General features: G+C 44.1%; 1 protein-coding gene across 2 annotated transcripts in view; it reads left to right on the top strand.

Moving 5' to 3' along the window:
• Positions 1 to 24739: 24739 nt before the first annotated feature.
• Positions 24740 to 26726, top strand: part of rbm26 (RNA binding motif protein 26) — a 142529-nt gene continuing 140542 nt past the window's right edge. Inside the window, exon 1 of one of the 2 annotated variants that reach the window (XM_055636783.1) lies at positions 24740 to 25282. In XM_055636783.1, the coding sequence (XP_055492758.1) occupies positions 25224 to 25282 (59 nt within the window). In that variant the 5' untranslated portion in view covers positions 24740 to 25223. The remainder of the gene's footprint in view (positions 25283 to 26726) is intronic. The other variant, XM_055636785.1, reaches the window with a different exon arrangement.

The following is a 26726-nucleotide window of genomic DNA, read 5'->3' as shown; positions in this document are numbered from 1 at the left end:
GAGCCCCAGCTCATCGTGAACGTTCCATTGTGTGATGTCACAATGCCCAATGCTCAAAGACATTCTTGCCATAGAGGGAGTACAGAGAAGGTTCACTAGACTGATTCCTGAGATGTCAGGACTTTTATATGAAGAAAGACTGGATAGACTAGGCTTGTACACGCTAGAATTTAGAAGATTGAGGGCGGATCTTATAGAAACATACAAAATTCTTAAGGGGTTGGACAAGCTAAATGCAGGAAGATTGTTCCAGATGTTGGGGAAGTCCACAACAAGGGGTCACAGTTTAAAGATAAGGGGGAAATAATTTATTACAGAGATGAGAAAAACTTTTTTCACACAGAATGAATCTCTGGAATTCTCTGGCACAGAAGTTAGTTGAGGCCAGTTCGTTGGCTATATTTAAGAAGGAGTTAGATGTGGCCCTTGTGGCTAAAGGGATCAGGGGGTATGGAGAGAAGGCAGGTACAGGATACGGAGTTGGATGATCAGCCATGATCATATTGAATGGTGGTGCAGGCTCAAAGGGCGGAATGGCCTTCTCCTACACTTAATTTCTATGTTTCTATGTTTCCCTCCCCTCACCCCTCTCCCTCTCCCACCCATCCATCTCTCCCCCACCCCCTTCCCGCTCTCCACCCGCCCCCTTCCTGCTACCCCTCTCTGTCCCTCTTCCATCATCACTCCCCCTACTCCTCCTCTCCTCCTCCCTCCCCACTCTTCCACCTCTGCCCTTCCCCCTCCACTCTCCCTCCCCACTCTTCCCCCTCTCTCCCCCCCCCCCCTCTCTCCCTCCGTACCTCCTCCCCTCCCTCCCCATACCCCCCTCCCCACATCTTTCTCCCCAATCCCCGTCTCTCACCCCCTACCTCGCTCTCCTTTCCCTCCAAAAATCTGACCCGTTTCCTCCTCCTCCTCTCCCAGTCCCTCCCCTCTTCTCATCCCCCCTCCCCCCACCTGTGTGTTTGGGGGGAGGTTAATGTGAGTGTGATGCCGCCGCACCCCCCCCCCCCCCCCCCCTCGCAAACGCAGTTGGGGAAACAGACCCAACGGGTCTGCACTTGGTCTAGTGTGTGTGTGTGTGTGTGTGTGTGTGTGTGTGTGTGTGTGTGTGTGTGTGTGTGTGTGTGTGTGTGTGTGTGTGTGTGTGTGTGTGTATATGTGTACACACTGAACATTTTTTTCTCATTTACATTGTTTATAGTGTAGCATGTTTACATATTCTGTGGTGCTGCTGCAAGTAAGAATTTCATTGTTCTATCTGGACATATGACAACAAAACACTGTTGTCTCTTGACCAATATTGTCAATGCAAGCTTCATGACTCGTGCTTCCAACATCCCAATATTTAGTTCAAGGAAATACACTTCATCACCAAACTATACTTCCTTAATTTCCATAATTATACTGTATTGGGAAATAACGAAATGGCAGAGAAATTAACCAAATAATTTATATTTGACATCACAGGAAGAAGATGCAAAAAAAATCATAAATAGTAATGAACATCATCTCTGAATGAGGATAAGAAAAGAGAGTATTGTTTAAAAAAAAATGGAGCAATTAAAGGCCTTGAAGTTGATAAATCACTGGGCTCTGATTATCTCCATCCCAGGGTTTGGAGAAAGATAGGAATAGAGACAGTAAATACAACAATTGTCACCTCTAAAGTACAAAGCCATGGATTCTAGAACAGGTTCCACAGCTTCGTGACAAATGTAATCTAGTATTTGAGAAAGGAAAAAGAGAGGAAATGAGAAACTGCAGTCCATTTTGTCTGACATCAGTAGGAGGGAAGATATAAAAATCTGTTATGTGTTATTTGTCTGTTTTCTGTTATTTGACATGCATGATAAATCTGTTGAAGCAACTAGTCAACATGAAGTATTTGGACTGTAAGCCTTAGATAGGTGCCACATAAGAGACAAAAATGAGATCATATTTAAAATGCATATATTGTGGATTTATTCATACGTAGAAAATAAAAAGCAAAAATAAATGAGGTAGTCAGAAATTTCTTCTTTTAGAGGATAGTGAATCACTGGAATTCCCTGCCCCTGGGGGTAGAGAAAACAAAATCATTATACAGTATATATTTTAAGGTCGAGATAGAGAAATATAGGCTGGTGCTCTTCCTGATGCCTTTGGTGAAGATGAAAACCATTGCGCTCGTTGCTGGCCTTCCACCTTCTAAATCTATTCGTTAAGACCGACCACCATTCTCCTGTCATTACCCATACAGTCCTGCTCATCTCGTGCACTGACCTACATTTGCTCTGGGTCCATCAATGCCTCAATTTTAAATTCCCCTCTTTGCTTTTAAGCCCTTTCTTGCATCAAGCTTCGACCCACTGAAGTAACTACCTAAAATCTTGCAATCTTACAAAATTAATATATTCTTTAATTTCATCATCTTGCACATTCTTCATTTAATATATTGTGCATTAGGCACCAATGCCTTCAGTAGTCCCGAGCTCTGGAATTCTTGCCCCATCATTTTTTAGCCTCTCTATCGCCCCTCCTTTAAAATGATTTTAACGGACCAAGATTTTGATTATCAGTGCTAATATCTTTTAATTTATGATATTTAATTTGATAAAACTACTGTAAAGTGCCATTGATATTTTAGGACTTGAACGTTGTTAGATAACTAGGGCGGTGCATGGCACAGCTGGTAGAGTTGCGCCCTCTCAATGCCAGACTTGGATTTAATCCTGACCTTGGGTGCTGCCTGTGTATGGAGTTTGCATGTTTTTCCTGTGACTGCATGGAATTCCTCTGGGTTCTCCAATTTCCTTCCACATCCCAAAGACATGCAGGTTTGTAAGTAAATTTGGCTCTGTAAAATTGCTTTGAGTGTGTAGGGACTGAATGGAAAAGTGGAGTAAGATAGAATTAATGTGTGAACGGATGGTTGGTGGTCAGTGTGTATTCAGTGGGCCAAAGAGCCTCTTCCCATGATGTATCACCAAAATAAACCAAATAAAAGTTCTTGTTGCCTATGTTCTGAAGGTCATTCAGGTTTGAATTGTTGAATGAAGAGAACTGGGAACAAAGTACAATAAAAACAAAATTGCGAGAAATATTTAAACGATAAGACAGCATGTATGGAGGGAGAAAACAAGTTACCATTTCAGGCCAATGACCATTCATTAGAACAGGGAAAAATAGTCTTCCCTTTTGTTTTTCTCTGTCCCACTCCTTTCTCTGTAATTTAACACTTGTTTAATTTCTAACAGAATTTTGTGTGGTTCGGGCATTGTCTCTTGTGTAGCAGCAAAATAACATTATTAATTTGTATCTATATTCTGACCTTCCCAGGGAACGATGTGTATGTGTGAAAAAAGAAATAACTTGCATTTATATGACACCTTTCACAGCAGAAAATTGTTAATTGCTGTGCACAGCAAATTCCCTGAAACAACTGCAAGAACCATGACAAAATAATCTGTTTAGGGGATCTAAACTGAAGAATATATCATAGTCAGAACACCCTTCTTACCAGGATCTTTTCCATTGTCGCATTTTTAATATTTTAATCAACTAATCTGATCTGATCTGAAACTGATCTGATGTGTTCAATTGGGAGAGGAAGCAAGATATTCATTCAAAGTCTCTTCTGAAAAAATCCCTTATGTTATGCAGCATTTACACAGTACAATGCCAACATGATGATATGGATACATCTCTTGTTTCCCTTATCCCTAAACCAGTCTGAAGAAGGGTCTCGACCCAAAACTTCACCCATTCCTTCTCTCCAGCGATGCTGCCCATCCCGCTGAGCTACTCCAGCTTTTTGTGTCTATCTTCGTGATGATATGGATTATGTGCTCAAGACTCCAGCTTGATTTGTGAAATTGAAATCTTCTTTCAAATAAGTGGGTAGTAACACCAATGCAAATACTTACTGTATTTCTGTGAAGCACCTTGTGACACTTTACAACAATAAACACATGTATTTGTTAACAAGCAGCTGGACTATCCCATCAAACAGCCAGGGACTATCCCTTCATTTATGAAACAGTTAGACAGATACATGGATTGAACAGGTTTGTAGCGATATGGACCAAGCGCAGGCAAGTCGGACCAGTGTAGCTGGGACACTGTTGGCCAATGTGGGCAAGTTGGGTCGAAGGGCCTGACTATACGCCATGACTATATGATCAGTATGTTTTGTTAAGATATACTTGCAAGAATTGACTTGAGACTCCCGACTATTTTTTGAACTCCAATCAAACCTATATATGGCCCCTTCTGCAATGCACATATTGCAAAAATATGTTATGACAAATGCGCCTCAGGGAACAGAATCAGAAATAAATGCATTCTGTTTGTTGAGCAACGAATAAACCTTGATGGAGACCAAAGGTGAACATCACATTTGTCAACGGGAACAGAAAATCGTTTCAGACATGTTAAATATAATTAGCAGAGGAACATGCCGGGAAAATAGCAGACCAATTTGCATTATGGAGGGCAAACTACCCTCCAAACTACTGATCTGGCCAGCCTTCCATTCTTAATCCTGATTAAATTTCAGTTTACCCAAATGTATGGGCTTGTATCCAATTCTGCACCAATTATCTTGTGTCCCTGACTTTATTTGGCACCCATTCCCACAATGTAATTACATGACCCATCTTATCTTCGTAATCTGCTCCAGTTCTGCTGAAACTTGGTGTTCTTCCAACTTTGGCCTCTACTGCATTTTCAAGATACCTCTAGTAGCAACTGCATCATCAACTCACTAGGTCCTATATTTTCTGTCACCACTTAAAAGATTCCAAGCATAGAGTTTTTGTAGTGAAGTAACAGGGTTTGCAGCAAAAATCCCATTGATAGTTCTCCATAATTTAAGAATTCCAAACTCAGTAAAAATGGTTGTAAGTGATAGTCAATACTCCAAACTTGCAACAAAAGTGGCAACATTGTTTAACCTTGGTGTAATGTGAGTATCCGTGGCAACCTCAGTACCTATTCTGTAAGCTACATGCATTGTAAGTAAACTGACAATAAGCTAGTTCGGTCGTCCGACTGCGTATGCCCAGGTTATAGGTCACTCGCGATAAACATTCTCGGCAGCTGTGCTGCTGCGTTTGTGCAGGCCTGCGTTTCGTCCGTGGTCGGGGTCGAGCCCGGGTCTCCGGCGCTGTGGGCGCTGATTAGTTTGCTGCTGGGCAGTCCCCGTCCCATCCTGGGTGTCCCGTCCCTGTACTGGGGCAGCTGGAGATGCCCGGGACGGCCCCGGGCTTACAGCCGGTGCAGGGGGAGGCGCTGGCTCCAGCTCAACTCTGCCTGTCCTGCCGGGTTGGCTGGCAGCCCTGGACCGGCGGGGCGCCGGCCCAAAGCGGTGGCGGCCCTGGACTTACAGCCAGTACGGAGGGGGGGCACTGGCTCCGGCTCTGCTCTGCTCCGGGGACCGGGGACCGTCGGCTGCGCCTCTCGCCTTGTCCAGTGGCTGTCGGTTGGCCCCCTCGGAACCGGTGGGGGCCGAGCTCCGTTCATCGGCGGGGATGCACACAGGGTGCTGCGGTAGCTCTGCAGGTCAGGCAACATCTCTGGAGAAGGGTCTCAAACAAAAATGTCACCCATTCCTTTTCTCCAGGGATGCTGCCGGTCCCGTTGAGTTGCCGCAGCGTTTTGTGTGTCCCCCCGTAGATTAGCAATGTTACAAAATTTTGAGATTTAAAAAATCAAGTCTGCAATTTATCCCATCAGATAACACCTAATTAACTTTCATATCTTCAGTATTAAAAAGGTTATGGCCATTTTCATACTCGGAAATTAGCATCTTGTTTCCCTATTGCTTTTCCATTGACTTAACTCAAAAGCTGTGATCAAGGACAGTCAAAAGCCCATAACTTTCTAAAAAATTAAGAGAACTGAATGAGATGCTCAGCTATTATAGATTGAAGCATTCTGAAACAAATGTGAAACAATCTTACTTAGATGACCTGAAATTAAAGCATATAATTAGTTAGTTACCTAATTGTAGCTAATTACAAAATTCAATTACTAGATCTAAACATCTATCCATTTCGTAAGAAAAGGTAAACATTTTTAAATAGCCTAAGTGTCCAAATAACATTCACACAAGAATTCACAATATAACATGATTTTTAAATTTCATTGTCATGAATTTATAGGCCAAATGGAAGGAATTTAGTGTTTAATTCCTGTAAATTAATGGTCATTTTAGTCATCTTGCCAGTGGGATTTTGTGGAACGCGATCGATTGGATCATTGCATTTGTGGTGAATTTAAACCCCATATCGGCAGGAAAAACACTGCCGGTTCGTATGGGGCCTAAATCACCTTTTCGCAACGTGAAATTTTGATTAAAGGCATCCTAAGAAGCACGTTTATATGTAAAAATAAACGGCTTACCTTGCTTTGTCCCGTACGTGAGATCCGTCCCGTTGTTGGCGTTGACGGCTTTAGAAGGCGATTTTTATTGAACTCCTGCTATTAAATTATCCAGCGCTGTTTTTAAAAAACGTGATAAAACTAATGTCAGAGCGATTTCTCTGCGGCAGCTAACAGCCTGACAAAGATCAATTTCAACAGGCTGGAGAAAACGTCATTTTAAACCCACCCCGCTCTCAAAGGCGCCAAAGTCGCGCACACGGCAGTGGCAGAACTGCAGCGCCGCTGAAGGTAAGTTTTATAACATACTTACGTAGATTGCTGGTGCTCGGCTTTCGCCGGTGCCGGAGGGGTCGGCCAGGGGCCGCTAGGTGGGGCGGGGGGTGCGGTTGGCGGTCCCTGGCCCGTCGGGGAGCAGGTTCCTCGGGAATTGGAGCGGGGTTGGGCTAGAGTTGGCGCTTCTTCTCTGCGCTGGCTGTGGGCCTGGGGCCACCGCTGCTCCGATCCGGTGTACCATCGGTCCGGGGCTTTTGGTTGACCCGGTAGGGCAGACGGAGTTGAACTGGGGTTGGCGCATCTTCTCTGCGCTGGCCGATGTCCCATCAGTCAAGGGCTGTCAGTTGGTCCAACGAGGCAGATAGAGTTGAGCTGGGGTTAGCGCTTTTTCTCCGCGCTGGCGGTCCGGGGTCGCCCCGGACATCTCTGGCCACCCTCCTAGTGTCCACTCGGAGGGGGGGGGGGGGGGGGGGGAAGAACGCGTGCGGCGTCGGGGACCGGGGTTCGATCCTGGCTGCAGATGAGGCAGAGTGTGCGTGCAGCGGCGCATCAGCTGAGAATGTCTCTCTGCCGTTCCTCAGATTAAATATATTTTTACACATAAAAAATGAAAAAAAAAAAGAATTTATGCACAGTTTATACAGCCAGCGCTTTGTTCGCTTTTTCTTTATTGCGAATGACCTTTGACGAATTTCATGATTCCTTGTGTTTTTCAGGATACCGAACTCGTTTATTACTTATTTCTAGAACCAAGGAACTGCATATGCTGGTTTACAAAAAAAGACACAGAAAGTTAGAGGGAATTGTGTGTTTAACCTGTACCTCGAACCTGGCCTTCCTGTAGGCCCCAGTTGCCTTCTTAATCAGAGATTTCAAGATTCAAGATTCAAGATAGATTTAATTGTCACGTGTGCCTGATGGCACAGTGAAATGAATTTCCATACAGCCATACAATAAAAATCAACAGGACACAACACACTATAGAGTTTGACATAAAACATCCCAACACAGCAGAATCAAAGTTTCCCACTGTGTGGGAAGGCACCAAAGTCAGTCTTCTTCCTCCACTATTCCCCGTGGTCAGGGCCTCCCCAAGCCCTCCGCAGTTGCCGCTATGGGCGGCCCGATGTTCAGGACCGCACGCCGGGGTGTTAAAAGTCCGACGTCGGGGCTGCGGGACGTCCTCAGCGGCGTGGACACAGAGTCGGCCCCCTCCTACCGGAGTCTGCGGCTTCCAAAGTCCGCAGGCCGCGCCGGGTGGAGACTGCTGCTGGAGACCCTCTGCAAGGCATCCCAGGACTCCACGATGCCGTTCAGCGCCGCCCGCGTTGGAAGCTCTCCGCACCAGAGCTCCTCGATGTTGGAGCAACGGCCCAACGCTCCGGAGCTCCAACGGCGACCCAGGTAGGCATCGCCCGCTCCGCGGTGACTCCAGCGCTGCGCCGCCGCTGTAGCAGCCCTGGTCCGGTTCCCGGTCCCCGGCAGGAAAGGCCGCTCCGATCCAGCTGGTAGGCCGCGAGGTGGGGGGGCGAGGACGCGACTCGGAGAAATAGTCGCGTCCCCGCCAGGAAGAGACTGAGAAACGGTTTCCCCCTTACCCTGCCCCCCTCCCCCACATAGAAAAGTTAAAGTTTCCCCCAACACAACACTTTGGACTAACTAAAAATAATAAAAAAGACAGAAATAACAGACAGGCTGTAGGTAGAGGCTGCTGCCAGTGCAGCACCCCTAGATTTGAGATGGGCCGTGCAGAATTGAGATAGATATCTCCAAAAGTCAGGAGCACTATGTTATATGAATTATTGTTTAAAATATGCTTGTGTTTTGCTTGTGTAAAGTCCTTTACCTTTCACTCACTATAGCACTACTGCGAAAGTGTTTGTTTTGGAAGGAGAATGGATTGGCAAAAAAAAACTAAGGGTGAAAGGTAAATAAATAAAGAAGACTAGTGCAAGGTTACACCTAATTTTACTTCGGAGTCACGTGAGTGATTCCGTGAAGATCCCAGCCCAGTGCGCAGGTGCGGCATTATCGCACAGCTGTGCAACGCGGCCAGCGGGAGTCGGCGCTCCCGCAAACCAAGGACGTGAGGTAAGTACTTACCTTAATCGGGCCTTGTGGTTTTTTGCTCCAGGGGGAGCAAAGCAGCAGAGGAAGCGGCCCCCGTTCGACTCCAGCGAAGGAGCCGACAGTGGAGGGGGAAAGGCGCAAACGGGACCGCACACGCTGCGGACCGCTGACAGGGAGCTGCGCTGATGCCGGTCCGCTGAACAGCTGTTTGGTTAACAGCAGCGGACCGGCGGGAAATTTAAAAACCCGACCGGCAGCCCTGCAGACTCCTGACAAGGAGAATCGCCGCCCGGGAACCGCTACAATGCCGCCTGAAAAACGGCAGGCAGCCTCTACATACAGGTAAGACAAAAATCTTACCAAAATTACAGGTTCTATAGGAATCAACTTCCTCCAACACTGGAACAGGTGGAGACAGCAAAAATAAGTATGTCTGTCTCCCCAAGCCAGAGGAGGTCATGGAGTTCAAAACCTCCAGGAAAAAAGGGGCACTGGCTGAATGCCAAGGGAGCTGACACTCCTACCCCAGTGCTATTGCACTAGCCATCTCCCTTGTCGAGGGATTGATGCAACAGCGGAGTTTGAGCTATGCCTCCTCCAATTTATAGCACACCCTTTTGCTCCCTCTTTTGAGGCTAGCTAAGGAGGCCAGGGCTGGGCTGGCTTAAACGCTGGGCAGGCGGACGAGAACAGCAGTATGCCAGGGGAGCAGGATCAGGAAGAGCTACTGGGTGTCGTGGGCCACTACATGGCTCCTCCACGCGACCATCTTCCCAACAAAGCCCTGCAGGAGCAGGCCTTTCTAGAGGCAAATCCGCAGGCAGCTGGGTCAGCAGACTCGCAGACAAGAGCTAAAAGCAGCGAATTCTGAAGCTCCTGACAGAAGGGTCAAGATGTCACCGCCTTTGCTCGTTTTCCACGGATCATACTCACCTGGCAGGCGAGACGCCATGATCACCAAGGTGGTTCTCCCAGGATGAGACTATCCCGTTGCACTACGAGGGTGCTGACGCCTAAGATGTTCCCAAATTTGGGATACTCGACTGACATTGGTGCATATAAGACCTGCCCGCAACCCCAAATATACGGGGCTATGCAAACCGCTGCTGCGGGAAGAGAGGCAGCTAAACCTGTGCGCCTCATGAGGGCAGGCCATGGAACGAGCAGGACATCGCATCCAACACCCAGCTGGCAGCACCCCTCGGCATCCACCAGCAATATCGAACAAGGACTGGTGAAAGCCTGGCGACCGCTTCACATTACCCCCAAAGTTCTTTTTAGACAGGGGCCCAGAGCGGAGCCGTGGGAAAATGCGCCGCCCCACCGACAGCACCAGCATACCAGCAAACTAGGCCTTCATGAAAAAACAATAAACATGGAGGTAGGTAGTCTGGTTCCTCCCAGTTTACACTAAATAAGGGTGTTCTACTACTAACTGGGGGGGGGGGGGGGGGGGGGGGGGGGGGCATTTACACTTGTTGATAAAGCATGGGATGCTGTCACAAATAACTACAAATATACTCAACAGTATTAGTGGATAAAAACGAATTCAAATTGGGCATATTACCGCCAGTTCAGCAATGCGCCCAAAGGGCATTTTCTCCCTCTAAGAAAGAGAAGTGAGAAGGTCAAGCTGAACTAGAAAGGCTCATTACTAAACGGATCATGGGAGTAAACATGAACCATTGGAATTTGTATCGAATATATTCACCAAAACTACAAAAGATGGTGAATGTAGCATCATCATTGATCTAATATCACTAAATAAATCTGTTGAGTATATACACTTTAAGATGGAGACGGGTTTTTGTCACTGCCAGACATCTGATCTCCAAAGGATACCTATGGGGAGCATTGATATGGAAGATGCTAACTATCTTATACCCATACACTAGGATCATTATAGATACCTAAAATTTTTTTACCTGGATAATGGATATCCCGGTTAGGGCAACTATGGGAGTATAGAGCATTCCCAATGGTTTAACCTCAGCCCTAAACTATTATAAATATTAAAAATGGCCATGAAAATATTAAGAAAACAAGCATAATCATGGCATATATTGGATGATATCCTCATATTAGGGGAAACAAAGGAATTAGCTGTGGCAGCAGTTCTAGCTACGAAACAGCTCCCTAAAGCTCTGAGGTTCATCCCACGCCCAGATAAACCAGAATTGAAGCGTTAACTACCATGGATTATCTGGGCTTCAATAACAATTCCATCCATATGACTGTTACTTTGCCAAGGTACTTGGGTCACTATAATCAAATCATGAATGTACCCACTGAAGCTATATCACAATTACGGTGGTGGGCAGACATATATTTGGCATAGTTTTCAGCCCTATTATCATCACCAATCCCAACTTGGTTATTAAAAACCGATGCCAGTACTTTAAGCTGGGGAGCAACTAAACTCCATATCCAGCACAGGTAACAGATGGACCAATTCACAAACATCGTTACTACACACACCGGGCATCAACTACTTGGGATTGGTGATCGCCTATTGGGCTAAAAAGCATATGCATTTCAAATGCAGCACGTACATATGTGGTTACGGATTGATAATACTATGGTGGTGGCTTATATCAACCATATGGGGAGCATAAAAATCATTATTGTGCAACAAATTGGTCAAACAAATCTGGCAATGGTGTGTCAAAAGACATTTTAACTATCAGCTGCCTATGTCCTAGGAAGCTAGAACACAGTGGGAGACACCATGTCACGGGTAAAAATTTATGATAACATTGAATAGATGTCAAACCCAAGATATCTGCTAAAGGTATTAAGCAGTTTGAAAGCCAGATATCAATTTGGTTGCACAAGACGGAATCACCAGTAACCTATGTATGTGACTTAGGAACCAGATCAGAGGCAGCAGCGATAGATGCCTACACGCTGGAAGGGGGAATTTCTGCTTTGCCTTCCTCCCTTCTGCCTCATCAGTCGGGCACTTCGCAATACAGATGGAATCTGTCTCCGAGATATTGAACGTGCCCGACCGGCCTACACAGCCATGGTTCCCAGTTCATCACGACATGGTGGGCGAGTCACCTATGGATTTCCCTAGTGGACCATGGTTGCTGACTCAACCCAGTATCAGGCATAAGCCACCCATGCCAGAAAAAACATCAAACTCCTGGGTGCAGGGTTAGAATAGACCTTACCAGGGACTGGGATTATCCAAAGGAACCATTACCACCATGTCGGCATCCCTGCGAACAGTCACCAAGAGCTAACATGGGTAAAATACTGCCACGACGCAGGGACAACATACCAAACTATTCAACCACTGACGTATTGGAGTTCCTGGAACATCTACACCATGACTAAAAGGTGAGTTACAGTGCCGTAAATACAGCATGGAGCGCCTTGTCTGCTTATCTAAAACAGCAGGACAGCAGAGCATGGGATCCCATCCACTGAAGATAAACTTATGAAGGGCAACTATAATAATAAGCCCCAAAAACCCAGGTATACCCATGTATGGGATATCGGTGTGATATTGACATATCTCAGAGAATGGCACCAGCCAGATCCCTCAGTCTTGCTCAATCTATGTTAAAAACGCTCATGCTTATGGCTCTTGTGTACGCTCACAGAGTCCAGTCACTCCATAAAACTAGACTGGATAACATGGTGATTACCCCAGACGCATCACGTTCATCATTCTAGGTCTGGTAAAAACCTAACTCGCAGGTATATGGGACTAGGCGAGATTATGAGTTCGGCACGGACTAGTAGGGTCGAGATGGCCTGTGTTTTCCGTGCTGCAATTGTTATATGGTTATATGGACCAGGAACGCCCTATTCAATGGTGGGATTCCGGGCCTACCCACCAGAGTCCAGGTTGAGTGTGGTGACCCATCTACTACAATATATAGACACAACCCACAATCTTAGAGGGAGAGGAAAGCCTATGGGTCAACCACAGAAACCCCAAGACGGGGTACGAGCCAAACCACTCCAAGGTGGCTCAAACAGGTACTGAAAGCTGCCGGAATAGATAATAATACATTTTAATCCCATTCCACTAGGGCAGCATTGATATCAGCGGCTGAACGAATGGACATCCCGGTTGACCACATTCTCAATACGGCAGAATGGTCAAGGGAACGACGTTCAGAACATTTTTTATTGTAAACCGTTGATAAGCCTGATTTAATTGCAGAAAGAATATTACAAACTGCAATATTAATTTAAGCTCAGGGGAGCTCTTTATGTTGTTATTGTTAACAAATACCTTTCTGTTTCTTGTGAAAGCAGATCCACTGGTTGATTACGATAACACTTCCTCCCTCAAAAACTTCGGCAGTGAGTGAAATAAAAACTGTTACACGGTTTGAAATCACAGACCTTTGAAGTCTTCACGGAATCACTCACGTGACTCCGAAGTAAAATAGTAAGGTTAAACGAGTACCTACCAGTATGAAGTTTGATCTGTATTTTATGAGGAGTTACGGTGAGGTATTACGTGCCCTCCGCTCCCACCCTCAATATATAGATCAAACTAATAAACTGATGTCTCATGATCTTTACTATCTTACTTCAAATATTGTGTCTATCCTGTGATTTCACACCGCTGCTTCGAAGTATGCCGCACCTGCACACTGGGCTGGGATCTTCACGTAATACCTCACCGTAACTCCTCATAAAATACAGATCAAACTTCATACTGGTAAGTACTCGTTTAATCTTACTATTAGTTCTCCTTATATAATCACTGTCTAACAACTAGAACAGGTCCAACCATTCAAATAAATGTTATATCAGTTAGTGCATAGCATGATGATGAGCTTTCAGTTGCCCCAAGTGTGTAGGGAATTGATGTGAAAGTGGGATAACATAGAACTAGTGTGACCAAGCAATCAATGGTTGACACTTTGGGCCAAAGGGGCAGTTTCCACAACGTATCTTTCAATCAATCATTAAAAATTGAAGTTCCACTTCTGATAACTGAACGGAGGTGCTCTGCAAAATATTCACATAATCTGTTTTTGATTTTTCCAATGTATAGGAGACCATAGTACATAATGGTATACAGCTTTTTGTGGTCATTATCTGATTTATTGTTAACCTCCTAAATTGCTTCAACAATCTCTTAATGTAAATTTGAAAAAACAGTTTCTCATTACAGTGCCAGAGACACAGGTTTGAACATGACCTCAGGTGCTGTCTGTGTGAAGTTTGCACCTTTTCCCTATGACCGCATAACTTTCCTCTGGGTGCTTCGGGTTCCTCCCACAACCTGTTGGTTAATAGGTTAATTTCCCCTGGAGTATAGGGTATGAAAGCAAAAGTAGGATAATCTAGAGCTAATGTCAGGGCTGCCAACATTGGGTGAGAGTTGGGAATGAGAAATTGCGAGAGACCAAACCCAAGGGAGTGTATCGACCCGGGGGAGGGGGTTCTAGTTGTTAGGCAGGTCCAAGCATCTATTAAATGTGATCTTGAGAGTACATAATATTTTCTGTGGTATTGATAAAACAACAATGATAAAAGATCTTAGTTTTGATTGCACCTACCAACATGCATACATTATTATATTACAGTTAATATGTACCGAGGGCAAATTTTTGTTCCAATGCTCTCCATTCCCAATTACTTTTACATTGAAGTGATTGAAATCTAAGTGTAGATTAAATGGCAACAGAAAAATAAAACCTCCAGAATGGATAATATTCCTTATGTTGTTGGTTGGAGTCAGAATCAGCACAATCACTATATTAAATTTTGAATCTTCAGATGTCCTGGTTCAAGCTAAAACTAAAGACAAATAATAAGCTCCTCACCCATTCCCCTGCAAGTATCCCTGTCACTCCTTTAAAATATGCACCTTCTTTGAATAAGCTCTTAAACATCGCATCTGAATCAGTTTCGATCTGATTACACTCCTTGACGATGTTCATCTACATGTTCAATTAATAAAACAACAAGTTTGGGAACATTTCTCTTCAACCTGTCAAAGGAATTTGGGTTGGGGGAGGTGGGGGGGGGGGGGGGGGGGGGGGTTAGAAATTTAGAAATAGTGAGGTAAACAAACATAATAGTTGAGTGGCAAATGACAATAGTGCTACCTTCCCAATATTTAACTGAAAGAAATAATGGGTTATCGGAGCTGTATTTTGTGACAGACACCTCGCATGTAATTTTAATATTACACTTATCCCATCCCCCTGAATATTCCGGATTAATAAATTATGGTTTTGTCAACTAATTAAAAATCAGGCTAATTACAAATCAATAACATTAGGCAACTCCGAAACAGGAAGCGCTGAGCATTGGGATCCAGGCATCACAGCCAACTGGCCTCAGTTCCCCGCTCACATCTGGCAGTGCTTTCCATCTGAAGTTCCAGGGGGCGGCGGAATGTTTTTGAGAGTGTGGGGGGCTGAGCGATCACTGATCATTGGCCTTGGGGGTACCCAGCGAGAGAGTGGAAGGGTGTGGGAGGGGGGTGTCCCCCCTCCCACGGTAGGGACTTTTTGAAATTTGATGTATTAAAATCAATTTTAAGTGCATTGTAGAAGTATGATTTCAATGTTTTTTGTTTGAAGTATTTTTATGAAGTATTCAATATGATCATGGCTGTTCATTTAAAATCAGTACCTCTTTCCTCTTTTTTCCCCCATATCCCTTGATTTCGCTAGCCCCAAGAACTAAATGTAACTCTCTTGAAAACATCCAGTGAATTGGCCTCCACTGCCTTCTGTGGCAGAGAATTTCACAGATTCACAACTCTCTGCGTGAAGAAAGTTTGTCCTCATCTCAGTCCTAACTGGCCTACCATTTATTCTTAACCTGTGACCCCTGACTCTGAACTCCCCCAACATCGGAAACATTTTTCTTGCAATTAGTGTAAGTGAAAATCTAGCAGGCAAGCAGGATACTTTCTCCAACCACCCCCATTTTGAAGGCCACTATCTTCCACCATTTCTACCCAGTGCTTGGTACTTACTTTCAGCAGCCATTGGTTGTCTTCCAGGATGCACCGAGCCGCAGCCCGATTCTGCACAGAGACTATCACGGCAGCGGCCCAACGCTTCCGATGCCTCCGGCCCGGGACTCTTGCACTGAGGCTGCTCCATGGCTGGAGCTGCAGCGAGCGATTCGCCAGCCCAGCAAACACTCGCCAGCCTGGCAAACACTCGCCAGTCCTGGCTCTCTGTCCGCATCTGCCCCTGCCGCTGCTTCTGCTTCCATCCCTCCCTCAACCCCAGCTCTCCAACACCAGTGGCCTATGCAGTGGATATGAGTTTTGAACTTTTTGATGATCACAGAATTTCTCACGACAGAGCGTGATAAATTTGTGATCAGCGTGAGAGTGTGAGAATTTGGCCAAATGCGTGATTCTCACACTCAATGCATGAGAGTTGTCAGCCCTGTAATGTAAAGTTCATCAAAGGTCAGTGTGGATTTGGTCGGGCCAAAAGGCCTGTTTCTATGCTGTATTTTTCAATCGAGCAATCAATATTTAATTTAGTCACGTTAAAGGCGTACTGAATATTCAATTTGTCAATGTTGGGTAGCCTCTCTGGACTATGACTGTATCCTTTTGCTTCAATTTATTTGAATTAATTTACGGCATTCAACTGCTGATCTCTAAAATAAATATGATCTTGACAATTTTGGTCTCCACCGATTACATTTTTTCTCTGTTGGAACAAACTGCAGATGCTGGTTAACCCCGAAGCAGCTGGAGTAACTCAGCGGGTCATGCAGCATCTTCGGAGAAAAGGAATAGATGACGTTTTAGGTCTAGACCCTTCTTCAGGGATTTCTCTGTTCTCTCCACCTCTTCCCCTCTTTTTTCTCTGCAAGTTAATACATGCTGGTTTCTCATTTTTCCAGTTGTGTTGAAGGGATCTTGGTCCAAAGTGTCCACACTGTTTCTATTCCACTAATGCTGAGTGTTTCCAGCAATTTCTGTTTCTTGTACCTGCATTTTATTCTTACTATAATAAATAATTGAAAACTTTATTTCTCACCTTTCCAATATTCAATTTTTTTTATCATCCTCTGCTAGTGATTTCAGAGATATATTTAGCTTCCCCTGTACTCTGGCTGGTATTTACTAACACCCTTTACTATTGTCATTTACCTGGCTCCATCACCTTAACTCAAGTTTAACTCTTGTATTCTGCCCTTTCTTTTTCCTCTGCCCAGCCTCACTGCATCTGAAAACACATTTTCCCTGATTTTTCCCAATGATGAAAGTCCATTGAACTAAAACATGAATACCCTGTACCCTCCACAAGTGCTGCTTACTTTTATTTCAGACCTTTGATATCTGCAGTAACTTGAAAAAAAATCACTGAAATGTTAACTCTGTTTCTCTCTCCACAGATGCCGCCTGAGTATTTACACCAATTTCCATTTCAGATTACAGGCATCTGCCGACTTATATAGACATAGAAACATAGAAAATAGGTGCAGGAGTAGCCCATTCAGCCCTTCGAGCCTGCACCGCCATTCAATATGATCATGGCTGATCCTCCAACTCAGTATCCTGTACCTGCCTTCTCTCCATATCCCCTGATCCCTTTAGCCACAAGGGCCACATCTAACTCCCTCTTAAATATAGCCAATGAACTGGCCTCAACTACTTTCTGTGGCAGAGAATAGTAAAATTAAATGAGAACTTACCAGTTTGAAGTTTGATCTTTATTTTATGAGGAGTTACGATGAGCGATTATGTGAAGAAGGCCGTCAGCCCGCATGCGCGTCAATCTTCAAAGCAGCGGTGTGAAATCACAGATAACAGTTGTTGAACTGAACATAGTAAGATTAGAGAGGACTAGAACTACCAGATGACCTTTATGATACGAGGGTTGGGAGCGGAGGACACGTAATTGCTCATCGTAACTCATCATAAGATAAAGATCAAACTTCACTGTTAAGTTCTCGTTTAATCTTACTATTTTACTTTGGAGTCACGCGAGTCCACACAAGCACAACTGCATCAGTTGGCCACAGATAAGGGAAACATTTATAATGCATACAGACATGACATAGATTTAAAACATGCTGATGCTTTTTAATGAACAAATAATAATAATAATAGTAATCCCTCTCATCCATGAGGAAACTATAAAATAGAACCTAAAATAGAGTTGGTAAATACCCCCGGTCTGGCTATGGGTTATTATAAAATGTTTGGAAAGCTCGTTCGTGGGCCATCCTGCAGTCGCTAGGATGTGGTCAGGCGGAACATACATAACCCTTGCTGCTGATGTTGTAGCAGCCCTAGTGGAGTGAGATTAGAGAATATTAGTATCTACTCCTACATAAGCCAAAATCCAGTTTTAACCACCTGGAGATGGTCTGAACTGATACCTTCTTATGAGATTTTTCGTAACTAACAAACATTGCTAGTATCAGAGCCTCTAAGGCTCTAGGTGACCTTGACGTATTGTTGTAATTGTGTGACCACACATAACCGAAGGTCCATGGGGTATGCCATGAGAACTAGTTTGATACCTGACACCCCTGGGCTGCTCTGCTTAACTAAATCATGAACATAAAATATTATATTATTTGCAGGTGTAACCATCCTGTCCAGTCGCAATTTATCTAGTGACTGGACCCGTTGTGCTGAGACCAGCGCCCTGAGGATAACTACCTTATGAGATCCGGCCCAAAGATAAGGATGTAGCTGGAGCCCCCTGGTGAAGTAGTGTTAACACAATGTCAGTATCCCATACTTCCGTGTACTTGGCCCTGGGAGAACTTGTGTTAAAGATATCCTTTATAAACTGGATATCAGAGGGTAAGACCCGACAGAGTGGGTCCCTCTTGCTGCAGCAAAAATGATGAGAAGGCACGTTGGGCACAATTAATGGCATTATAACTTAATTTATTGTCAAGGACCCATTTGAAATGAACTCCAAGACGTCAGTTATTCGTGCCGTATTATATGTAACATGGCATAAAACAAAACGCTTTCCATCTCCTGAAGAGGAAATGTACTGATCCAAGCCGCAGGAGCAGTCTTCACAGAGTCTGCAAGTCAATGAATTGATTTTATTATGCAGAGGCTGGGTTCCCGAGTCACAGGCTGAACCAGCAAAGTTTTAGGTTTAGAATAACCATATAAAGTTCCATTATATTCCCAGCATAAGCGGGAACCATGGCTGCATAGGCCAGTCAGACAGTAGGAAAAAACCTGTCGGGATCTTGCTGAATTTATTGCAATACCCGACTGACGAGGCAAAATGGAGAAAAGACATAAAAGAACATTCCTCCCCCGTGTGGCGAGAATGTATCTCTCGCCCCTGTGAACCACATATTTTTGCAACCGGTGAATGAGCCTGGATACAAACATATCGATGTTCGTTGTTCCATCGAGCCATAATGTCATAAAATGCTTTGTGATCCAACCTCCATTCTGTGTTGTCATGATTTTACATGATGATACACCAGCGCCAAATGAGGCTAGGTAAATATGACAGGATACTTTGATTTGATTGCACCCATGTGACTAACATATGCCACAACCATAGTGTATCAACTTGGAATTGAGCATGCAGATTATGCATATTCACACAATAACCCTTTAACCCATAGAATGCACCTAGTGTCTATAGGTAGTTGATACCAATAACTGAAGAATTGGTAATGCATGCAAATCCCATCTGCCTCCGTAACTAGAGATGGCACTCGTAGTTTTCCCATCTTTGAGCACTAGCATCAGTTTGTAATATAACTGAAGATTTACTGACCAAAACCTACTGGAGAAATGCTGAATACTGTTTGTCCACCATAGTGACTTTGGTAGCTTCAGCCGGTAATAGCATAGATCTGTTAACAATGACCTACATGGCACCTGAGAAGTTACTACTTTGCACGTTGTAAGTTCTGATAATGCAAAGGCCCAATATGCACAGCTGAAACACAGCTACTATATTGCCAATTACACTTGATGAATGGAAGGCTGCTTCATAACAACTAGGTTGTTACAGGCTTTATTGTTTCCAATCTCTCGCCCAGGGCGGAGTCACAGGCAAATTATAAATTGAAGGTAAATCCCAAAAATCAATAACGCTAATTAATCAACTTAAATTTAACTGGATGGATGAGGAACCTTGACTTCTCAATTATAGTTTGCGGCTGAAACAGTTGATTTTAGCAAAATACAGCGTTTTGAATATCATCCAGCTAAGTCATAACAAGTGTTTTTTGAGCTTTGGGCAGTCCAAGCACCGGTTTAGCAATTTGGTAAATAACCTGGGAGTTGAAGTTAGCCCATTTTGGAACGCTTTAACTGTTATCATTGCCCCATCCAGATAAATTTCAAATGTCTCTGGTGATCCCCGAGAATGGGACCTGAATAGTATGCATCTTTGAGATCGATGCATGCCATAACGATCCTATGGAAATCAGTTGTTGGACAGTAACAAAGTTCCCTATTCTGAAAAGTCTATATTGCACATGCGAGTTAATTAAGGATGAACTGACATCCTCCATCTTTCACAATGAACTGGCCACGCCTGCCATAATTCCGTGCCTGTCTCGAATGACAACTCTAGCCAGATTCCCAAGCCTGTCTCGAAAGGCAACCCTGGCCATAATCCTGAGCCTGCCTCGAAAGACAACTCTGGCCCCAATTCCAAGCTTGGCCCCAATTCCAAGCCCTTGTATACTGTGCAGTATAAACTAATCACATGTTATCATTTTAGTTTATAAACGGATCTGAATCTCATAGAAACATAGAAAATAGGTGCAGGAGTAGGCCATTCGGCCCATCGGCCATTCAATATGATCATGGCTGATCATCCAACTCAGTATCCTGTACCTGCCTTCTCTCCATACCCCCTGATCCCTTTAACCACAAGGGCCACATCTAACACCCTCCTAAATATGGCCAATGAACTGGCCTCAACTACCTTCTGTGGCAGAGAATACCAGAGATTCACCACTCTCTATGTGAAAAATGTTTTTCTCATCTCGGTCCTAAAAGAATTCCCCCTTATCCTTAAACTGTGACCCCTTGTTCTGGACTTCCCCAACATCGGGAACAATCTTCCTGCATCTAGCCTATCCAACCCCTTAAGAATTTTGTAAGTTTCTATAAGATCCCCCCGCAATCTTCTAAATTCTAGCGAGTACAAGCCGAGTCTATCCAGTCTTTCTTCATATGAAAGTCCTGACATCCCAGGAATCAGTCTGGTGAACCTTCTCTGTACTCCCTCTATGGCAAGAATGTCTTTCCTCAGATTAGGAGACCAAAACTGTACGCAATACTCCAGGTGTGGTCTCACCAAGACCCTGTACAACTGCAGCAGAACCTCCCTGCTCCTATACTCAAATCCTTTTGCTATGAATGCTAACATACCATTCGCATTCTTCACTGCCTGCCGCAGCTGCATGCCTACTTTCAATGACTGGTGTACCATGACACCCAGATCTCCCCTTTTCCTAATCGGCCACCATTCAGATAATAGTCTACTTTCCTGTTCCTGCCACCATAGTGGATAAGCTCACATTTATCCACATTATACTGCATCTGCCGTGCATTTTCCCACTCACCCAACCTATCCAAGTCACCTTGCAGCCTCCTAGCAACCTCCTCACAGCTAACATTGTCCCCCAGCTTCGTGTCATCCGCAAACCTGGAGATGTTGCATTCAATTCCCTCATCCAAATCATTAATATATATTGGAAATAGCTGGGGTCCCAGCACTGAGCCTTGCTGTACCCCACTAGTCACTGCCTGCCATTCTGAAAAGGACCCGTTTACTCCTACTCTTTGCTTCCTGCCTGCCAGCCAGTTCTCTATCCACATCAATATTGAACCCCCAATACCGTGTGCTTTAAGTTTGCATACTAATCTCTTATGTGGGACCTTGTCGAAAGCCTTCTGAAAGTCCAGATATAACAAATCCACTGGTTCTCCCTTATCCACTCTACTAGTTACATCCTCGAAAAATGCTATAAGATTCGTCAGACATGAATTACCTTTCATAAATCCATGCTGACTTAATCCAACGATTTCACCACTTTCCAAATGTGCTGCTATCCCATCTTTAATAACTGACTCTAGCAGTTTTCCCACTACCGATGTTAGACTAACTGGTCTGTAATTCCCCGCTATTTCTCTCCCTCCCTTTTTAAAAAGTGGGGTTACATTAGCTACCCTCCAATCCTCAGGAACTACTCCAGAATCTAAAGAGTTTTGAAAAATTATCACTAATGCATCCACTATTTCTGGGGCTACTTCCTTAAGCGCTCTGGGAAGCAGCCTATCTGGCCCTGGGGATTTATCGGCCTTTAATCCATTCAATTTACCTAACACCACTTCCGGACTAACCTGGATTTCACTCAGTTCCTCCATCTCATTTGACCCCCGGTCCTCTGCTATTTCCGGAAGATTATTTATGTCTTCCTTAGTGAAGACAGAACCAAAGTAGTTATTCAATTGGTCTGTCATGTCCTTGTTCCCCATGATCAATTCACCTGTTTCTGACTGCAAGGGACCTACATTTGTTTTAACTAATCTTTTTCACTTCTCATGTTTATAAAATCTTTTGCAGTCAGTTTTTATGTTCCTTGCCAGTTTTCTTCCATATTCTATTTTCCCTTTCCCAATTAAGCCCTTTGTTCTCCTCTGCTGGGCTCTGAATTTCTCCCAGTCCTCTGGTAGGCTGCTTTTTCTGGCTAATTTGTATGCTTCATCTTTTGGTTTGATACTATCCCTGATTTCCCTTGTTATCCACGGATGCACTACCTTCCCTGATTTATTCCTTTGCCAAACTGGGATGAACAATTGTTGTAGTTCATCCATGCGGTCTTTAAATGCCTTCCATTGCATATCCACCGTCAACCCTTTAAGAATCAATTGCCAGTCTATCTTGGGCAATTCACGTCTCATACACTCAAAGTTACCTTTTGTTAAATTCAGAACCCATGTTTCTGAATTAACTATGTCACTCTCCATCCTAATGAAGAACTCAACCATATTATGGTCACTCTTGCCCAAGGGGCCACGCACTACAAGACTGCTAACTAACCCTTTCTCATTACTCAATACCCAGTCTAGAATAGCCTGCTCTCTCGTTGGTTCCTCTACGTAATGGTTTAGAAAACTATCCTGCATTCATTCCAAGAAATCCTCTTCCTCAGCACCCCTGCCAATTTGATTCACCCAACCTATATGTAGATTGAAATCACCCATTATAACTATTTTATCTTTGTTGCACGCATTTCTAATTTCCTGTTTGATGCCATCCCCAACTCCACTAGTACTGTTAGGTGGCCAGTACACAACTCCCAGTAGCGTTTTCTGCCCCTTAGTGTTTCGCAGCTCTACCTATATCGATTCCACATCCTCCAAGCTAATGTCCTTCCTTTCTATTACGTTAATCTCCTCTCTGACCCCACCTCCTTTTCCTTTCTGTCTATCCCTCCTGAATATTGAATATCCCTGGATGTTCAGATCCCAGCCTTGGTCACCCTGGAGCCATGTCTCGGTGATCTCAACTATATCATATTAATTAATAACTATCTGCACATTCAACTCATCCACGTTATTATGAATGCTCCTGGCATTGAGACACAAAGCCTTCAGGCTTGATTTTTACAACACTCTTACCCTTTATACAATTTATGGCATGTTCTGTGTCATTTGCAAATTTCAGGATCTGCAGTATTTTGTTTTTCTCTGTAGATTCAGAAAAGGTTGACTAAATTACAATAGCTACGGGTTTCCTGAGATTGACAAGAAAATGTATCCAAATCCCAAGAAATAATTTATTTTATATTTAAAGAATAATTTTTTACCAGAAAAAGCAGTGTACAAAGTCAAAGCTGTGCAAATAGAAACATAGAAAATAGGTGCAGGAGTAGGCCATTCGGCCCTTCGAGCCTGTTCCGCCATTCAATATGATCATGGCTGATCATCCAACTCAGTACATACTCTTAGTACATTCTCTATACTGTATATTTAAGTGGCATATTCAGTCGAGTTTAGTTTAGTGTATTAATTGTCACGTATACTGAGAAATAGTGAAAAGCTTTTGTTCCAGCGGGTCCATAGGAGTTTGTGGATGTCTCATAGCGGCTCGTACGAGTAAAAAGTAACCATTTTTTTCATCACAAGTATTTTTTTTACTCTTGGACATTTTTTGCAGGGATGAAAAAAATCACGAGTTTTCCGGAGGTGCCGAGTACCTACCGTTAGCATTACGAGCCGCAACAAGACATCCACAAACTCCTACATACCCGTTACGGACATTCTCCGAGTTCGAATCAGGGGAAAACTCGGGAGAACTCTTGAATTACCTCGTACAGTGGGACAGGGGCTTAACCTGTCAGCTGAAAGACAATATGCGATTACAATCGAGCCATACACAACGCGCACATATCTGATAAAGAGCGAATAACGTGAATAACATTTAGTGCAAGATAAAGTCTGTAAAGTCCATTCAAAGAGAGTCCAAGGGTCTCCAATGTAATAGATAGTAGTATAGAACTGCTCTCCCTCTGTTTGTGGTAGGGTGGTTCAGTCGCCTGACAACAGTTGGGAAGAAACTGTCCCTGAATCTGAAGGTGTGCGATTTCACACTTCTATACCTATTTGCCTGATGGGAGGAGAGAGGGCAGAAGAAGGGGGGAGGGGAAACGTGGGGATGCGACTCATCCTTGATAATGCTGCTGGCCTTGCCAAGGTAGCTCTTTCTTCCCAATTAAAGTAGCTCTTTCTTCCCAATAACCCTTTCTGGTTTAAGCCCTCCCTTCACCACCTCCAGTTTAAATTCCATTTGGAATATTTTGGAGGACCAAAGTAACCAAGTAGCAAAGGGTATAAATGGTATACACCTATTTTTTTTTAAACCAAAAATAAAACAAAAATACCCAGCCACGCATGTGGCCCAGAATAAAAACACAAGCAAGTAAGAAAATGCTGCGTGCAGTGGCTCCAGGTTCCAAAGATACTGGGGCTCAACTTGCAACCAGGTAGCCCTGCCCCAGTCCCTGAGCCCGATCTCGCGATAGCCCCGGCCCTGGCGGAGGAGCGAGAGTGGGAAGCCGCCATTTTCTGAATAAAGTTGCGAGGAGCGGCCGAAAGGGGAAAAGCAGAAATGTTTGTTTTAACCCGGTGGCTTGGGTCGGGCTGGTAAAACAGCCCGCGCGTTTTAAACCCCCTCCAAGCATTATTCGCGCGTGGAAACCTTTCCTTGTTTTTAAATCGCTGCCAGAGGCCCTGCGTGCGGCGGAGTGTGGACACGTTGTTTGCAGCCTCGGCGGCAGCTGCTTGTTTTGAGGCCTTTTCCTTTGGATGTTCGGATTCTGACAGCCGGCTTTCCCCCGCAGCAGGGGGGCAAGAAGAAACAGACCCGGCTCGTTTAGAGCAGGACACCCATTCCCATTCCCGTCCCCTCTGCTCGTTTCCCAGCACCTGCCCCTCACGTCACTGGCGAGGTACCCCTGGCCTCTCTTTACCCCTCCCCCCCCTTCCCCCCCCCCCCCCACCCCCCCATCCCCTTCCAAAAGGATCGATCACCATGATGATAGAAAACCTTGATGCACTCAAGACTTGGCTCACCAAGACTCTCGATCCCATGTAAGTACAAGTCCTCGTATGATGAAAAACCAAACTGGTTAAACAGATCCACGAGGTTGCTGCATCAGAAATTGTTTCATTTTTTCCCTCCACGTCGGTGTGATCAAAGTCTACACTGTAACCTAATTGGATTAGTCTGTTGAAATTTCTCGTCATGTTTTATTTAGGTGATTTCCATAACAGTTCTAGAATCTCAGTAGTTTTGAAGTTTCTCAACTGCATGATGGTGAGTTTCGTGTGGTCCATTAACTAATAGCGCAGGTGTGCAGCTTGAATGAATATACTATGCTAACTGTTCTTTGGGTTCACAGCAGTAAGTGTAATTGTAATATATATTTGAAAATGCTTTTGATTTCTTTTGTTTGGTATCAATTATAGTGCATGTGCTGAACATCAAAAATGCTGACTGCACATTGGCATTGACAGTAATATCCAAGTAATTCAGCACATCTTTATAGTTGGCAATCTTTATTTTGTTTCAGATTATATTTGTCCTACATCTATGCCTTTTCCAACATTACGCATGTGAAAATCAATATTTTGCCAGACTGGAGTGTAACTATGCCAAATTGAATTGTTCCACTTCAGAAGTTTAACCTGGTAAATTCTTGTGAATTGTGCTTGCACTAATAAGGCAATTTCTGTTTCAAATGGACACTAAGTGGAGTCATAGATGGTACATCACTCATTTAGATTTGATTGTTGGCAGAAGAAATTAGGTTGCATTGATTAAAGCATTGTATACCTTTTGTTTGTTCGCTATTGCTTGTACAGGTTTTTATTTCAAAAATAAACTTTATTCATAAAATGTATACAGGAATACCATGCAATCAGTACATACCTTCCTTCATATTTGTGTGGTGGCATCAACTCAAAGCTGTTTACTCTTTAGCTGCTCAGTGTAGTGAACCTCCCTGAGTGGTTTGCAGCCAAGTGCTGGGAACCTGACTGAGGTTGGTCGTGTTTTTGAAGTTACTTAGTCACCAGTTTTCCTTTGACACCCTCAACTCATTGACCAGTTTTTTTTTTTCAATTCAATTCAATTCAATTCAACTTTAATGTCATCGCACAAATACAAGTATCAGTACAACGAAATGCAGTTTTGCGTCAGTCCGTAGTAGTTGTACATAAAGAGAAAATAAAACAAGAAAAAAATAGAAAGAGAGAAGATACAGAATAATCAGGAAATACAGAATGATTAAACAAAGGGGGACGGAGGGACCAGAGAAATCTATCGTCGGGACTCCGAGTTCAGCAGTGTGATTGTGTTGTTATAGAAGCTTTTCCTCATCCTGCTGGTACGTGACCTGAGGCTCCTGTACCGCCTCCCTGATGGGAGGAGGGCAAACAGTCCATGGTTGGGGTGTGAGGGGTCTTTGATGATCTTCCCAGCCCGTCTCAGACACCGTTTTCGGTGGAGGGCATCCATGGCAGGGAGCGGGGC

This window comes from Leucoraja erinacea, chromosome 6 (genome assembly GCF_028641065.1).
Source record: "Leucoraja erinacea ecotype New England chromosome 6, Leri_hhj_1, whole genome shotgun sequence".
NCBI lineage: Eukaryota > Metazoa > Chordata > Chondrichthyes > Rajiformes > Rajidae > Leucoraja > Leucoraja erinaceus.
The sequence above is the reverse complement of the archived record's forward strand: the minus strand, read 5'-3'. Positions and strand labels throughout refer to the sequence as shown.